The 17,348-nt window shown below is 54.5% G+C and overlaps 1 protein-coding gene across 4 annotated transcripts in view; it reads left to right on the top strand.

Moving 5' to 3' along the window:
* DAB2IP (DAB2 interacting protein) overlaps positions 1-17,348 on the top strand; it is a 186,999-nt gene that overhangs the window by 104,360 nt on the left and 65,291 nt on the right. For all 4 annotated transcript variants that reach the window (XM_032418216.1, XM_032418215.1, XM_032418218.1 and 1 more), the window contains exon 3: positions 169-314. In XM_032418216.1, coding sequence (XP_032274107.1) covers positions 169-314 — 146 coding nt within the window. The remainder of the gene's footprint in view (positions 1-168; positions 315-17,348) is intronic.

The raw sequence follows: 17,348 nt of genomic DNA on the forward strand, positions 1-17,348 counted from the left end.
CGGGCGGCGCGGGCCGCGAGCAGCTGGGGCCGAGCCCGAGCCCGCGCCCGCCCTCGGCCGCGCGGCCGCCCGAGCCAGGGCGCGGGTTCCGCGCGGGTCCCGGGCCCGCCGCCGCCGCCGCCGCGCTAACCCCGCCTCCCCTTCCCCCTCTTGTCGCCCCGCGCGCAGGGCTTCCTCAGCCGCCGCCTCAAGGGCTCCATCAAGCGCACCAAGAGCCAGCCCAAGCTGGACCGCAACCACAGCTTCCGCCACATCCTGCCGGGGTTCCGGAGCGCCGCCGCCGCCACCGCCGCCGCCGCCGCGGACAATGAGAGGTGAGCCCACCGCCGCCAGCGCCCGGCCCGGCCTCCGCGCGCCCCCGCCCCGGGATGCGCCCCGGAGGGCGCGGGGACAAAGCGAGAGCCGGGGCTGGGGCGCGCTGGAAGCCGGAGGGCACCGCACGCCGCCCTCCGGCAACTTGTGGGGCCGCCTCGGACGGGGGGGGCACGGCGAGAGGACCTTTCTCTCTTCCCGCGGGGTGAGGAGGGGGTGCCCGCGGCCCGGGGCGAGGCCGGGCGCGAAGTGCCCTCGCCGAGAAGTCCTGCCTCGCCTCGCCTCGCCGAGGTGGGCATTGTTTCCCGGGCGGTGCAGTGCCCGGAGCTGGGGACCGAAGTGGCGCCTCCACCCCCAGGACCCATCCCCCTGCCTCTGGAGCCTCCGGCTGTCCGATACAAAAGGCATTTTCGGCTGGGTTTTGCCGAGACCCAGTGGTGAGGAAAAGGGTGAACATCTGGAGGGGAGGAGCAGGGGGCTGGGCCGCTTAGGGGGCACATCTGCTCTAAGTAGGGCGCGTGCTCCGCTGGGGGCTGGGGCGAGCAGAGGGGGCGGTGCCGGGGCTCTGAGCTCAGGGGCATTGCCTGAGGCTAGGGAAGAAGGGCCTCATCCTCTCCAGCCTGGGCAGCTGCTTCCCTCCCTCACCTCTCCACTCCCAGGGGTGTCTCCTGTTCCCTGTTCCTGGGCAAGCCAGGAGCAGGTGTGGAAATTCCAGGGGGAGGTGGCTTGTGGGGCAGAGGAGGAGAGGGAGGAGGTGGTTCAGCCTGCTCCCAGTCACCAGCAACAGAGCAGGCTTCAGCTCGCAAGGGCAAGCCATCCTGTCCGGGTGCGGGGGCACTGGGCGGATACAGTCTCTGGGCCGGGTCCCCCTCCCTGAGCCGTACCTGCCACGGCACCTTTCCACTTGGGCACAGGCACCGTGATAGATTCCGGTGCCAGTTAGAACGTGTCCGTGCTCAGCTAGTGGAGGTGAAAGAACAGGCAGGCACCAAGGAGCCTTTTCAGCATTCAGCCCTGACATCTCAGGCCCCTGGCATCTGCCTCCATAGGGCTGTGCCCCTGAGTATGATTGGCAAGTTGGCACTCCCTGTAGGGGAGGCACAGGTAGAATAAAAACGTCTCTCTCCTCCCCGTTGGTTCCATCAGGCAGAGGAGTACAAGTTATAGCCCAACTCCTGCCCAAGGTTGAGTGGCTTTAACTGACCCCTAGCATCTTCCTGGAGAGCACCCCTCCCATCCCCGGGGAGAATTACTAGACCTTTAATTTCCATCAGCCCAGAGCTGCTCTCTCCAGTGCATCCCCACCGCTGCCTGCAGCTGGTTTCCTGCCCCAGCTGCCAAGCCCAGCCTGAGGCAGGACCCTCAGCCTTTCTCTGATGGCCGTGGTGCCCCGGGGGACCAGGCGTGCCCTGGCAGGAGCATGCAGCCAGGCCAGAGCTCAGCGCTGGGTGCAGCCACTGCGTCTTTGAAAATCTCGCTTCCCATCTTTGTTATTGTCTGGGCGGCAGGCCACCCGGTTTGCTGCTTTCCTCCCTCCGCCCGGCCCCTGCCTCCGGCTTTCTCCCCCAGGAATATGCCTTTCTCTGCGCTTTCCTTGGCGGGGGTCAGGACCCTCTGCACCCGCATGAGGGGGCTTGTGTACGTACCCCGTTTTGTGTGCATGTGTCGGTTGTCCGGGGAGCAGGAGAGACAGCAGGCGGTCCGGCCTCTGAGTGTGTCTGCCCTCCCGGGAGCAGACAGCGTGCATGCCATGTTTACCTCCCTCCAGCGGGAGGCCTGCACCAGAAGCCGGCAAGTGCTGGCTGGCACCCCAGCCTCCTGGCTGGAGGTCGGGGCATGGCCCAGATGACCTCGAGCAGGTCCTGCCCAGCTTGGTCTCGGGTCAGGTCAGCCTTGCTACAATGCCTAAGGGGCGAGAGGTGGGGGCGGGGAGGGTTGGGGTTCGGGAGGGAAACTATAAGCTCATTTCTAGAAACGGTGCTAACAGTAGCAGTTGGAGCAGAATGTCACTGGCAGTGGTGTGGAATTGTCTTATTAATTTTCTATAAACAAAATCTGGCTTGGTGGCTTCTCTGGCACCGGAAGGGAGCCCAGATTTCTCACGGACAGGCAGAGAGACTGAGTTTGAAATCCCTGGACCCAGCCTTGGAGCTGAAATAGGCTTTGTCAGGAGACTGGGATCTCCTGCTTTGCTGCTTGGCTTAGAAATAATAGATTTATCAGCTGCTTCGGGGATGGATGGGTAGATATTTCTCTTGGGTAGCTACTTCTCTGGGGCAGTCCCTGGAGTCGTCCTGTGTGGACTTGGCTGAGTAAAACCAACTATGGTGGAACCCCCCTCCCCAAACCCTCATGGTCAAACCTGGGTGAGTGGAGAGGAGCCTCCCTCTACTCCGACGTGGTGTGGTTGTACTGTTGAAGGCTGGGAGGACAGAATGGGCTGCCTTTGGCTTGGCTTAGCAGTGAGGAGGGGATTGGGTCCTGGTTCCAGGGGACCCCCACTGGGCTGCCATGTTCCTGGCCAGGGAGGGGGGGTAAGTGCAGCCTCAGTGAAGGGATAGGCATGGGAAGGAGGGCGGAAGCTTCTAGGGTAGCAAGTGTGAGCCCTGGTCCTCGTGGCTTCTCCCTGTCAGTAAAGAGCATGGGGCACTCTGGGGCGGCCAGTTGGGTTCAGACTTTGGATAACGCTGTCTGCTTTAGGGCCGCTGAAGCGGCTTTGTTGCATGCTGTCTACTGTGGTCTGCAAATTGCTGTGTTGTGGAGGTTATTTTTTGCGCTGGAATTCTCTCATCTGGAGGCTGGAAACCAGTTGGTTCTGTGTTGGAATCTTTTGGCTCCCTGGGAAAGGAGTCTAGCCAGGTGTGGGGCCGTGGAGCACTGCTGGTTGGGGGAGAGGGCCGATGTCTTGGTTGTGAGGCCAGGGTCAGGCCAGCCAGGGCTTGGTGGGCACAGCTGGGCTCCGGGGGGGCTCGAGGGCCACAGGACAGGTTTGAGCCTTTGTACTTATTCTCCTGAAATGGCTTATGGGAGGTTTCCAGCTGGTCTCCAAAATCCCTGGCCCCCTTAGACACTCATTTCTTCTTTGGAGGTTTTGGAAGTAAGCACCAAGGACAGGTAATCATGCCTCCTGGATAAGGGAAATGAATGGTGCTCAGGGATTTTCCAGGTGAAAGGTGTGCTGGCAGAAGCATTTTTTTGTTTTGCAGGCTGGAAGTGTTGCTGCTTCATTTACAAGGCTGTCTTAATGTTGGTAAAAGCCATCTAGAATGTGGTGGTTCTGTCTTCCCAGAAGATGATTTCCAAGTCACTCATTTATTAATGGTCCTGAGTAGCTAGGAGGGTCAGCCGGCAATATTATACTGCCCCGGTGCTGCTGTTTCTGGGTGACTCTGGCCCTCCGCGGGTGCTGAGAGTATGCCCCCTCTGGCTCTCAACCTGTTCCTTTACCCCTGTAGTTATTCTGAAGTGGCCATACCCCCTTCGCATTCTTCCCAGTTGGCCTGGTGCAGAGCTGATCCTGTAAACGTGGGCAAGCCAGGTGCAGGCATGCAGGGCTGCTGTGTGCGGAGTTAGAGATTGATGACCCCTTCTCAGGAATATGTGTGTTGCCTGGAGTTCCCACACCTGAAAGTTACTAACGGTGGGATTCCAGGCAGAGTAAAGCTAGGGAGGGAGATACTTGGAAGTGGGGGTGGGGGCCTTCAAGAACCCCCAAGTGGCCCTGAGTAGGCAGGAATCAGTTCAGCCCCTTTGGGTGAGGCAGTCCCTGGGGAGCGGAGGGGAAGAAGCTTAATGGGAAACGGAAAATAGAAGGTGGGATCCGTTTTCCTGCTCTAGTTGTTGACAGTAGGTGCCGGAGGAGCTGGGCATAAGGGCTTGGCCTTTCTTGCCTCTCTCCCTCCCCTGCCATAGACAGGGAGTGTCTGGTCCTCTGCCTTCCCCTGGGTGACGTCGAGATGATTGTGCAATTTAGATAGTCTCTGGGAATAATGGGAAGTGTGTGGCTTTGAAGCCAGGCATTCTTGGGGCAAGTCGCATAAGCTTTCTGAGCCTCAGTTTGCACATCTGCAAAATGGGTCTCATGATGATAATGTCTTTGGAAACGTTAATGTTAATATATTCAGTATGTGTTTAATAGAGAGTGTCCCATTCAGTGCTGTTTCCTAGGCAACCAACACCAGGTCTTGCACATTTCTTAAATGTTTCTAAAATGTTATTAAATGCATAATAACACGTGAAAGAGGCTAGACTAGTATGTTGTAGGTTTTCAGTAAGTGAGAGTTACCATAGGTGGGAAAAAGTCACTTCATTTTGATAAGCCTCTGTTTTCTCATCTACAACGTCGGACTAATATCAGGCAATCATGCTATGTTCTTCTGTGAGGTTCTGAGAGATACTGGATGTTGCTGTCCCTGGAAAAGTAAAAAGGGTTGTACAGAGAATCATTATTAACCTGAATACAGTAACTAGCGGGGCAGAGTGACCCTTGTTCCTGTCTACATCAGGGGGTGCGGGGGGGTGGGATGGGATGATGACAAACTTCTATGTGTATTTTAAAAGTCCATTGTTCCAGCTATGTTTGGGCCATACTTGTTTTTAATCATTTAAATGTTTAGGTTATGTCCAGTGTTTTTTTATTAAAAATGATGCTGGTAATTAAATACTTGAATATTTATCTTTGTTCACGTCTCTGTTTCCATAGGATAAAGTCTTAGAAATTGAATTACTAGGTCAAAGAATATAAACAATTTCAGGTTTTTGATAAAAATGCGCCCCACTAAAAAGCCTGTAGTAATTTATACTCCCCCAATGATTTTTGAGAGTGCTCACCTGTTTCCTCACACCCTTAAAAACACTGGGTGTCATTAAAATGATCTTTGTCGTTCAAATAGGCAGAAAAATGGCATTTCTTTGTTATTTGCATTTCATTGCTTGTTAGGGATTGAATATTATTTTCTGGCGTTTAATGGCCAGTAGTGCTGCTTCTTTTGAGTCTTGTCTAATTCTGTCCTTTGCCTTCTGAACGTTCTTAGACAAGCCCCTTGCAGGATTCTTCGTTGCTCTGTGCGGCCTCCCTCAGCTCTGAGAGGCCCATGTAGGTGGATCTTGGTTAAATGGGCTCCTGCCTTCCAAGAGGTATGGCAGGGAATTCATTAATTACCTGCAAGGAAGGCTCACCCAGCTCTCCTCTCCCTTCTCCTCCCTTCCCCTCCATAAGAGAATCAGGTTTAATTCTTAATCCGATAATTATTCTAAGGAGGCCTGGCATTTACACAGCATTTTGAGAGGTCTGCCCTGCAAGGTAGGTAAGCAATGAAAGGGTTGTTAGATTCATGGAAACTGAGGCATGCAGTCAAAGGCACGGAGGTGGGACCATCACAGAAGCCAGGCCTGGTGAGCAGGTCCTACCCTGTCTGCAACATTGTACTTGGAGCCCCATGGGCACTTTTGCGGGGCAGGGCTGACCAAGGCCCCGCACGTGAGCACATGATTCTGAGCCTCATCTCCAGAGAGGGAGGGGAAAGCCACAGAACACAACCTGGACATAGGGAAGAACCAATTTATTTTTTGCTTTCTCATTTTTATCACCCTCCTTTTAGATCTGTGGCTCCCTCGTGTATCTTCCAGAGATCCGAGCTGGGCATTATTTTTAGGAACGGTGGAAATTAGCTAGTGGGAATGCGATCAGCCCCAGGCTGGGGGTTTCAAAGGTTGGAGAAGCCTTTCTTTGTACAAGCTCGTAAGCATTTGTACATCTGTGCATGCATGTTTTTGTATGTCTTACAAGTATGTACCTGCCCTTATGAAGGTGTGTGTGCGTTATATGCAAATGTCCTTGCACACGTCTGTGTGTTTGAAATGACTAATCACATGTAAAGCATTTGGAACAGTGCCTGGCACTTCATACTGGGTTGGACCATATGAAGTGGCTGTTTTTGTAGGTCGAATATAGACATATGGTTCAATCTAATAAGTGCTCACTAAGTGTTGACTGCTATCATTATTGTTGTCTGTTTTCTTATGTGTACACGTCTACTGCTGTGTGTGTGTGTGTGTTTGCATATACCAGGTCATACTGTGTGTATAGTGTGTTCTGTGTTTGAGCTGTCACATGTGCACATCTGTGTGCAGTTTCAGTCTGGGTGTGTGGCCACTGAGCTGGCCAGTTTTGTGAACAAACTGCCCACCTGCTTGGGGAGAACCTCAGGGCTCGGCATATACCTGGCCATGAGGACAGCTGCCTTCTTCATCCCCTTGTGCCTTCAGGGGCCAGCAGAGCCCACGCCTGGGGTGCCAAGGGGCCTATCGCATTCTCCACAAGTAACCCACTTATTTCCAGGCCCCTATGTCTGAGGATATGCAAATCGACTCTTTAATGGAATTCCTTTGCAAAATATTACTTGAACCAGAAAGTTAATTACCAGGTTTTAATTAATGGCTATTTTAGAAGGCCACAGAAGAGAGCTGGAGATCATAGGGGGACCAAAAAGGCAAGAAGGAAAACATTCAGCACCCCTGGCTGGCTTGGCGACTCTGTCCCAGGTGGCAAGGCACACTTAGCTCTTTCCTTACTCTGACCTGCCCGCTTACTGCCCCGTGGAGATCAACCATGGCTGCGTGAAAGAGACCCCCCCCCCCCACTTGTATGAAGATACTCTGGTCTTCTGGCCATCAGTCTGTCCATCTGTGAGGAATGGCCCGGGCCTCATTCCCAGCCTGAGCTGTGGGACAGTCACTGGCCACTCTGCCTTGAAGAGTAACCCCTTCCCTACTTCTCCAGTGCCTTTGGGCTGCTTCCTGCAGTCCCCCACCCCTACCCCTTCCAAGAGCCTAGGAGCGTGGGGCAGCTTCCTGCAGGGCCAAATCTCTACCAGGGGCCAGCTCCCTCCTCTCTGTGCTCCCCCTCTGCTCTGGTGGAGTCACCTGTGATCCAGCCTGTCCACCAACCTCAAAGGACAGACTGAAAACTCAGTTTCACCCCCCCACTCCCCGCCAGCTGGGAGTGCCAGAAGGATGGCCTGTGTTACCATCCCCTCCTGAGATAGAGGGAATCTCTGTTCTTTGTGGGAATGTGTGGGCGGGAGCTTGTGGGTGGACGCACAGTGTTTCGCACATAGCACGGGACACAGCCTTGGCTGCCTGCCATGTCGTGTCTGTAGCTCACACCACATGCCACACCTGGGCATGCACACAGAAGAACCGTCCCTGGCGTTTGGAAGGCAAACCTTGTGGAAGCCACCACTTGTGTGCCAGAGGTCCCCTCTGAGCCAGGTGGGTGGTGGGATGAGGACCAGGGGAAAGAGGGAGACAGGATCCCCAGCTGCAAGGTCCATGGCAGCCTGCCTGGGAATACCTTGGGTATTCTTGGGGAAGGGTAGGAAGGGACCCCAAGGCTAGAGGTCAAGCCTCTTCCTGGGGGCATGCCAAGAATAGGTCTTCCCCTCCTACCCGCAATTGCACCCGCTCAGGAAGCCTGCGTGCTGACTCCTGGAGTTGTTACCTCGAAGACCTCAGCTGATGATGGCAGCATGGGGTGGGCTGGTTGGAAGCTCTAACAGAGGACTTTGTGCCAGGCACAGAGGAGGTGCTCTGGGTTTGCCCAGTGAATAACTGCGTGAGCAGCCCCAAAGCCCTATTCCTTAAAGGTTCTCCCGAAGGCAGCCTGAGCAGGGCTTTGCCACCTCCAGCCTCCTGCTGCCCTTTGTACCTTGACTGCCACAGACCAAGCTAGAGCAGACAGAGTGCAGGACTTATGGGGACTTGGCTCCTGGGCCTGGCTCGGTTGCTAACTCAGTGTGATCAACCTCAGAAAACCACTGGGGCTCTCAGTCTGTCCTCCTGTCCCTCCAGGGACTAGCGGGGCAGGAATTGGCCCAGCTAGCGAGTGGGCCTTACATTTCTCTGCATCAAATGCTCTGTGGGTGAGTTAACTCCTTGTCAGGATGATTTCCCTCCCCTCCCTTTTCTGGTGGGCAGCCCCCTTAGGGGAGCTGAGGAGCCCTTCTCTGGCCCCCTCTCCCAGCTGGCTCTGGCCACCTCCCAGTTAACCCTGCACCTGTCACCTGTCTGTTGGCCTGACCTTTCTCACACCCTCAGGGCCCTTGTTTGCAGGCCCGGCCTACTTGTAAAAGAGCACATTGGGCAAGGATACAGATGCCACCCGGCAGCGCAGGCCCTAATTTGATGCGACGTTGTCGTGGGGAGTTTGCATACTGAGGGCAGTGAATTAGTGCCGTGTCTCCCTGTGCCCACTGACTAAGGGGAAGTTAATTTCATGCCCTGTCTTTTTGACATTTGTAATCAAAGCTTTGTATTGCAGCTGCAGACTGTTAGCACGTGAAGGATGTATGAGCCTCAATTATCGTTTCTGGCTAGGGAGGGGATTGATTAATGGATTGCTCACAGTCCCACTCCCTACTCCTTATTCCCCTTCCTGTCTTCTTCCTCCTTTTCCAACTTCCCCACGTTTCATCAGGAAACTGGGCCCCAGAATTGGCTCTGATTGAAGCTTCCCTTGTGCCTTAGAAGCCGAGGGCCTGGCTCATGAGCAGCACAGACCAGCCCACCGCAGGGAGGACCTGTATGAAGAGGAATTGCCTGGGGCCCCTGATAAAATACAGATTCTTGGGCCCTAGCCTAGACCTTCCAGAATTAGACACTGGTGGAGTGGTCGTGTTTCACGGAGTTTGAGAACCACTGCCCAAAGTTTGTTTCTTTCGCACAGGGGCAGGAATTGTGCCCCAGGGGTATGCCAGCGACTTGCCCAGCCACGGCCTGTGCTGTATTCTTATTGATGCCTCGTAGTAAGAGGGTTTTTTGTTTCCCATTTCCTAGATGTAGAAACCGAAACTCCAAGAGTGTAGCTTAACTAGCCCAGAGTCACACATTGGGGGACCTCCTGCCCTGGCAACCCATTCCCTGATTGATGCCTAAAATCCCCCCATTATCATGCTATGCCCCTTCTTTTTAAGCTTAATGATGCTTTTGAAGTGAACCTTCCCATCCTAGAGAAGTGCCAGTAGCTCCCTCTTGGGCTTGCACAGGGCTCCCCTCTGTAAAACGCTCTCACATCAGTGCCCCTGGTCTCCCAGCGGTGCATAGAGCAGTTAGGGCATGCATGACTGTGATCTGCATTTTACGGGTGAGGCGGGTGAGGCCCAGAGAGGTGAAGGGGCAGAGCTGGAGTTAGAACGTGTCTTCTCACGCCAGGCCCAGTGCCCGGCCTACCCGTGCCACCAAGGCCTACTTGTCTTGCCAGCTCTCCAGTTACAGGAGGGGAAACGGAGGTTCACAGAGGTGGTGTCACTTACCAGGATCAAGCAGGTGGCAGTCATGCAATTCAAGGCCAAGTCCACTGAGTCAAAGCCCATAGAACAGGACTAGCCAGCATTTCAGGGCCGGACCAGGTACCTTTGGTCCCCACCTGGGAGTGGAGGTCTTTGAGCACAGCCTGGAGGGTTTCTGCTCAGGGATGCGATGGCTGTCTGTGCAGAGGCCAGGCCTGGTGGGGTGGGCTGGACTCCTCACCAGTGAGGCCAGGTGCCCTCTGGAAGTTGTGGGAGAAGGATGGGGGGCAGGGGGAGTCTGGGCCATCAGTAGCTGAGGAGGTCAATAGTACGTGCGCCTGAGGCAGTCACCCAGAGTCGGCCCAAGGCCCAACTCCACGCACTGCTTCTCTCTGAGCCTCACTTTCCCCATCTCAACAAAGCAGAACCAAAAACTAATGTCTCGGTGCTGAGGATTCTAGGATTCCTGGAAGGAAAGCAGCTGGTACAGGGTGGCGGGTTGTCTTTCCCAGGCTTTGCTGCGCTGCCTTAAGGGCCTGAGGTCCCCGGAGATGTCGTGGAACGGAGCCGTGGAAGCCAGGCGGACGAGGTGCCTTTCGTCTTGGCGCCCTTCACGGCAAGCTTCTCTTGGTGCTGTGCTGCCCCGAGGGGCCGCTCCAGAGGGGCCAGCCTCCTCGCCCGACGCCTTTGCCTGCATTCTCTCATTCCATCCGTACAACAGCACTGTGAAGGATGGGTGCTATTACTGTCCTCATTTTGCAGAGAAGAAAACTGAGGCACAGAGAGACTGAGCAGCTTGCCAAAGTCCTGTGGCTCATAAGTGGCCGACCTGGGATTCAAACCCCGGCTGTCTGGCTTCATGATATAAAGTCCCGCTGTCAATCACTATCTGCGTGGTGTCTGTTCACACGCTCATTTTACAGACGCACGGCCAGTCAACTACCCGCCGCTTACGAGGCGTCCTGCCTCGCGCCAGGCATTGTGCGCTGTGTGTGCGTCATCTGATCCTCTCCACTACCCTCGTGTCATCCTCCCCCCATCTTACGGGTGACGAAACTGGCCTTGGAGGGGTAAAATCACTTCTCGGGGATTACCCTCATGATGGATTTAGAATCTAGGTCTCTTTAGACTCAAAGCCTGGGCCCTCTTTAGTGCGACAGCTGACACAACGGGCACGTCCCGTTGGGCGCCTCCCTCCCACCAGCCCGTGTGCCGCGCGCTCTTGTCATCCCAGGTTTACAGCCGGGACACAGCAGTCGCACGGCTAGAATGACAGAGCCGGGATTTGAACCCAAGTAGTCCGGCTCCCAAGTTTGTGCTCTTAACCGCCGCCCAGCATTGCCCTTCTCCTTTCTCTACAGATGAGGAAACCCAGGCTCCGTCAGGTAAAAGCCACTTGCCCTGCGTCAGACGGCATGTGCGTTGCAGAGGTGGGATTTGCACCTAGATCTTTCTGGAGTGGTTTACTGTCTTCCTGCTGAGAGAACACGAGAGCTCCCGGGGGCTGTTATGGGTGCTCAGGTCCTGCGGCCATGGTGACATGGAGGCGGGCCTTCCTCCTGGCCTCATTGTTTGGAGGGGGGGGGGTTCTCCAGGATGTGAGGGTAGGGCCCACTTGGTGACTGTTCCCTGCATTTGTACTTAATCAGTGATTATACGTGTCTAGTTCCATGGGCCCCTCAGGGTTCTGGGCTCCCATATTTCTTTTTCTCTTGGCAGAGCTGATGAGCTGTGGCTGCATTTAGATCTATTAATTTGTAGTGCTGGGTGAGCGGGCAGGTGGAGAGGTCATGGGCCGGCCAACTGGCCTCGTGCTGCACCTCCCTTTCTTCCCAGGGTCAGCACATAGAGTCGACTTTCATCATTGCCCAGGTGGGCGAAGGGAAAGCAGAGTGGTGATGGCGGGCAGGGACTCCCCAGACCAGCCTTTGTTGTGGACCTCTGGGGAGATGGGGAGCCTGGCGCCCACGGGGCCGCTGATTGTGGCTGGGGCCGCACTCCTGACTGATGAGGCCTGTGAGGCCGGTGTGGACCTGAGATGGTGCTCGGCACAGCTGCTAGGCCTGCGAGGGGGCTGGAAGTCGGCGCGGGGCAGTGGCAGGACAGGGTCGGGTGCTCTGCCCGCGGCCCATGCAAGCTGCCTGAGCTGGTCTTACCCAGTTGCCCTGGGATGTGGAGGCCACACTTTTGACTGCTGTTTATGAGAACGGTGAAAACCCAGTCTGAGGGATTTCAGAGTCCAGGGATGATGGAGCTGGTAGGGGGCTTAGTGAGCAATGTGGCCAGAGTTTCTCAAACTCGGTTCCTGAGGTTCCTGGAGGTGAGGCTAGGTATTTTCCTCCTCAGGGGTTGTGGGCATCCTCACTCTAGGCGACTCATTCTTTGATCCAGGACATTGAAGGCCCTGAGAGGCCCTGAAGTAAAGAAACCAGTTTCATCTTGATTAATCCAGGGCTTCCTGTCCCCGTGCCCCACTCCAGGAGCATCTGCTGAGCCGCAGTGCTCCGCCAAACATTCTTTAGTAAACACTAATTTGAGATCTTACCTCTGCTTAGAAGCATGCTTTTAAGAAGGATCTTTGGAAGTATTCCACGCCTTCAGGACCTACAGGAGTAAGCTTTGAATGATGGCGTTGCTAGCCCAGCAGGTGGTATGGGGGTATGTTGTTTTGGAAAAAGGCATCCCCACATCTTCAGAATCATTCCTCAGGGCAGTTGCCGGCTCTCCTCTGTGGGGTGGGGCTGGTTCTGGTCAGTTTTCTGTGGGCCCGGCGCATGAGGGATTTATTTCCCCTTTTGCGGCCTGGATGGCTCCCTTCTTGTTCCCAGCAGCTTGGGCTCCCTGCTTGCTCTGGGCGTCCCCATCCCCCTCTGGACTCCTGCAGAAGGCAACAGCCGGGCAGAGGCTGCCCACTGATTTGCATAATTGCACCGTCCCCTGAATAATTAATAAAGCTCTGTCCTTGCTGGGAGCAAAGACTGCACCATTATGGATGGGTTTGCCATGGGTGGGTTTGCCGGAGCTCTTCCAGGGAGCCAATGGTTCCCGGACTCCTTGGCTTTTCCTGGCATGGAGTCCACCCCAGAGAGAGGAGAGGGCACTGGGTTATGTGTGTGTGGGGGGGTCCGCGTGATGCCTGTAACATCATAATGGGCGGGGCTGGTAATACATTTGCTACTTTCTTCCAGGACCCACAAATGGGGTCTCGGGCACACAAACGATTTGGGATTCTCTATTCTCCTGCTTTCTGTGGTCCCACAAACTAACTCTTCTTTGAAGTGTGATCAACTGTTGTAGAGACTTACCTCCCTTTTCTGGTAGCCTGGAGGAACCACTGTTGACTCAGAGGGTAAGGGCAGTGGTGGTGAGTTTGCAGGCAGGAGCAGGGGACAAAGGGGCATTTCTGCTCGAGGCCTTTCTTCTTTTTCAGTCCCTCCAAGTTTCTGGGTTTCTTGAGGTCAGGAGTGGCTCGAGAGTGACTTGTATCTGAGGTTTCTAAGTCCCTTTTTTATGTTGTTTTATGGAAGTGAATTTTTCCTCTGTAGATGTGGTCTTGCCTCCCTGCCATGCTAGAAAGGGAGGTTGAGGGCTGGGTCTGCTCCTGACCTGTTGACATTAGGGAAGTTCCTATAGTCTCTCCAAGCCTGTGGTGTCCTTGAAAGGCCACCCTGCCTCCTCTCATCGTCTAAAGCTTCTGTAGGAGTGTTTCTCAAACTGGTTTCCACAGAACACCACATTCTTGTAGATGTTAATGAGTGCTTGACCATTAAGAGATGAGGGGATTCCATAGTTCAAACAGGTCAGGGAAACATCCAGTGAACCAAAGCAAGTAAGTTTCTTCAATGCTTGAGTCCTGGGAGCCTTGAATGTGCTAATGTGCATCTGGGTGTCCTAGAGGGTGTATAGGACGCTCTGCTTCCTATCCATCCACGTGGACTACTCCAGGGCCTGCTTGCTCATCTCCAGTCATGGGGAGATGTCCATGCCACTGCTGGGCAGTGCCAACTCTTGGAAACCTTCCCCTTTGTTGAGTTTCCCTAGCCAACATGTATGTGGCATTTCATCATTACCATTTGGCCCTCATACCAGCTAGGGAGGTGGCAGGGATTATCCCATTTTACAGTTAAGGAAACTGAGACTCAGTGGATAATTATCTCACCCCAAGGCCCATAGATGGTGGTAGAGTTGGCATTTAAACCCATGTCTGCTAGCTGGACCTTTAGTTTTTTTTTCCCTTGGCCACAAAGAAACCGTTTGTTCCAAATGAAGGTTAGTATGTTGGCTGGCATTGGTCCTTGGGACATTAGGGACCTGTTCCTCCCACAGCCCCCATCCCAGCTTGGTTCTAAGTTTCCGGGAGTGGGAAGTAGGAGGTAAGCTAAAACCCTGTTTAATAGTATCCTAGCTGCGGGGCCCGCTTTTGGAGCCATATGCAGATATGGACATAAAACTACTAGGTGTCCCACTCACCAAGCCATTCCTGACTCTCTTTTCTTCTGCCTTCTCTTTTTTATAGGGTGGGGATGTTAGAAGTGCCCCAGGAGCTAGGTAGGCACTTGTCTCAGGCGGGTGGTGATGGTCAGGGGGCGGCGGAGGGCAGGTGGGTCCAGCTACCATCTTTTGCTCTAGGTGGTTCTGAGAGCTATTGCCCAGGCCTGGTGGATGGCCGGGGGCGGCCTGGGGTGAACCTGTTTACAGCGGCTAGGCTTAGGGCCTGCACTGAGGCTGAGGTGTGACTCCAGACCTAGGCCAACTGTTTTATGTCTCAGGAGTCTCCTTGGGTCACACCGTGAAAGGGACTGCATTGCCCCCAAGTGGCACGGCCACCTTGTTCTCTTGGAGAGCAAGCCACTACAAGGACACCCTGATGAACTGAATTTTGCTCTGCTGACACACGGAGCTCGGTGTGGATCAGGCTTCCTAACTTCCTGTGTGATCTGGGCCAAGTCACCGAATCTCTGAACCTTGATCTCCTCATCTTTAAAATGGGTGTGATAATGGTGCCTGCCTCCTAATGTTCTTAGGTCATATGGGATCATCGTGGTTTTCACATGATAATTTTATGATCTCTCTTGTGCACACACACACTCTCACATTTGCATACGCCATGCTTTTTTTTTTTTTGGATTTATTAGAGCTCAAGTGAGCACGGGTGGGGGGAGGGGCAGAGGGAGAGGGGGTGAGAGAGAGAGAGAGCAGACTCCCTGCTGAGTGTGGAGCCTGATAGGGGACTCGATCCCATGACCCCGAGATCATGACTTGAGCTGAAATCAAGAGTCGGACGCTTAACTGACTGAGCCACCCAGGCGCCCCTGTACACGCCATGCTTTTGCGCTTCTGTGTGACACCCCAATGCCCTGCCAGCGGATGCGGCCAAGCTTTCCCAGGGTCCCACCCCATCACGTAGCAGGAGACAGCCCAAGACAGACATGAAAAGATGTTTGTGTGGACATTTCTCCCACTTAGAAAATCAATATTCTGTGGTCTGCCTAATTGTTCTGTTGCTGCTAAATGAGTCATTATGGAGGGAGAATAGCAAGTGCATTGTGAGATTAATGGGAGAAAATAGTTGGCAAATAACTTTGGTTTGCTTCCGAAACTCTGAGAAGGTGTTACTATGAGAAATCTGGAGAGCCATGCGAGGCTGAGCCTCAGGAAGCAGCTAGTAGCATTGTGAGTCTCCAGAGGTAGTGGATGGTCCGAGGAGGTCCTTTTAGGGCAGGGCACCGATTTGAGTATCACAGGGGTTGGAATCAGAGTTACTGGGGGATCAAATCTGGAGTCTTTGGTGGGACAGGGAGCTCCGATGGCCTGGCCCCAAGGCGGGGGGATACTGTTCAGTTACCCTACATTCTAGGCGGTGCTCCGGGGATGCAGGAGTGAGCACAGCCAGCCCTGGCCCCTCCCGGGGTGGAGGAGAGAGGCTGCAGCGAAACTGTCGCACAGGTAAAGGTGTCATTACGGTTGAGGTATGTGCCCTGAGGGCCGGGAGAGCCTAGAACTAGTGGGTTTGATCTGGCTGGGGTGGTGGGGACAGCCTCCCCAAGGAAGGGAGGAGTGGGCTGAGCTCTTAGGGAAGAGCCTTCTGGGCAGAGGGAAGAACTTGTGCAGACCCAGTGTGTCTGGGAGCAAGGAGCTAAAAGAGGGCTTGTGTGGCCTTAACCCTCACAGCAGTCCTAGGAAGTGGATACTTGCTCACTTTACAAGTGAGAAAACTAAGACTGAAGATGCTTAAGACACTCGCCAGAGATCATGTAGCCTTCCATGGCAGAGATTTGAACCCAGGCCTCTGTAACTAATTGTGTGCCTGGCCTGGGAGCTGCTCTTGGCACCTGCTGCCCTTGCAGGAGTCTCCACAGCCAGCTCCAGGACCGCACTCCTGTAGGGCTGGGGGCCTAAGAAGTTCCTGAGCTGGGGAGATCCCAGATTCCAGAGAGAGGGAGCCCCATCAGCCCCAAAGCCAGACCTCTGCTTTTGGGGGGCTTTGCTTCCTCCTAATGGCAACATGACTTGGGTGATTTTCTGTTGATCAAAATGCCAAGTCAACTAATGACTCCTTTTTGAAAAAATTCTCTAACGCACTTCTCTCCCCATGAAGTGGGTTGGTTTATTCCCTGCCATTAATCCCTGCTGGCCTGTCATCTGGTGGGGCCTATGGGCTGCCTGTAGAAGTGGGATGGAGGTGTGGTCAGTTCAAGGTGTTTGGGGACCTATGGACTTCCTAGGGTTTTAGGAAGTGGCAGCTGCAGATGGGGGCGTAACCAAGTATTCATTTTGAGCACTGGGATGGGGCCATCAGAGGTCATCCCACCTTTTCTTGGTCCCTGGAGACAGCAGAGCATTATGGTACCAAGGAGTCTGGTGAGATTCCAGAGCCCTACCTGAGAGGGTCAGAATCACAGGTCTAGAGTTGGCTCCAGGCTGTATTCTTGACAAGCTCTGGCATGATTCGGAGACCCACTGAAGTATTGAGATCTCCAGCGAGTAGCTGTGGATTCTCCCCTCTCTGGAAGAGTCCCAGGCCTCTGAGGGATGTTGGTGGTGGAGGTGGCAGGTTATCAGACTGCAGAGTAACCTTGTAGCACTGCCTGCTCCAGCTTGGGGAGCCAAGCCTCACTGCCCCCAGGGACACTGGTAGGACAAAGCAATGTGGGGAGCTGAGCCCCAGAGGAGACAGGAACTCGGCCTATGGTGCTTTGCTACTGCTCTTGGCTGAAAGCCCACTTTCAGCCCAAGCTCAGATTGGATTGACTCTTCCTACCCCTCTCCAAATATAAACCACAGCCCCCCTGGCAGAGGCTGAGTGTTTATTTGGTCTGGTTGAAGAGCCCCAGCTGAGGGCCCTTTGTCCTGCTCAGATTCCACTTCCAAAAGAATTCTGCTTAGTTCTTCAGATATACAGCAGGCCATCTCCTGTGGGGTTCCGGGCAGGTCTGTGGCTGGCCCTGAGGGTACAGAGGGGATCTAGTCCTGTCCCAGCTCCTAGTGTGCTGCCAGAGGGAGTTATCAGTAACCCCCTGGAGTTGGTGCCCTGAGGTCTGCCTTCTGGTCTTGTTCCTTCTTCTCGGGGAGCCAGTCCCTCTCTCAGAAAACCAAGCAGGCCAGACCTACTCATGGTGGTATTTCAGGGTCCCTGCAACACCTCTGACGCTGGGTACCAAATCTGGAGTCTCCTCATAGTCAGTCCCTGTTCTTCCATGGTGGCAAACTGAGCCCAGGCAGATGCGAAGCAGAAGTAGCCAGATCAAG

Source organism: Phoca vitulina, unplaced genomic scaffold (genome assembly GCF_004348235.1).
Source record: "Phoca vitulina isolate PV1807 unplaced genomic scaffold, GSC_HSeal_1.0 scaffold21, whole genome shotgun sequence".
In the NCBI taxonomy this organism is placed as follows: domain Eukaryota; kingdom Metazoa; phylum Chordata; class Mammalia; order Carnivora; family Phocidae; genus Phoca; species Phoca vitulina.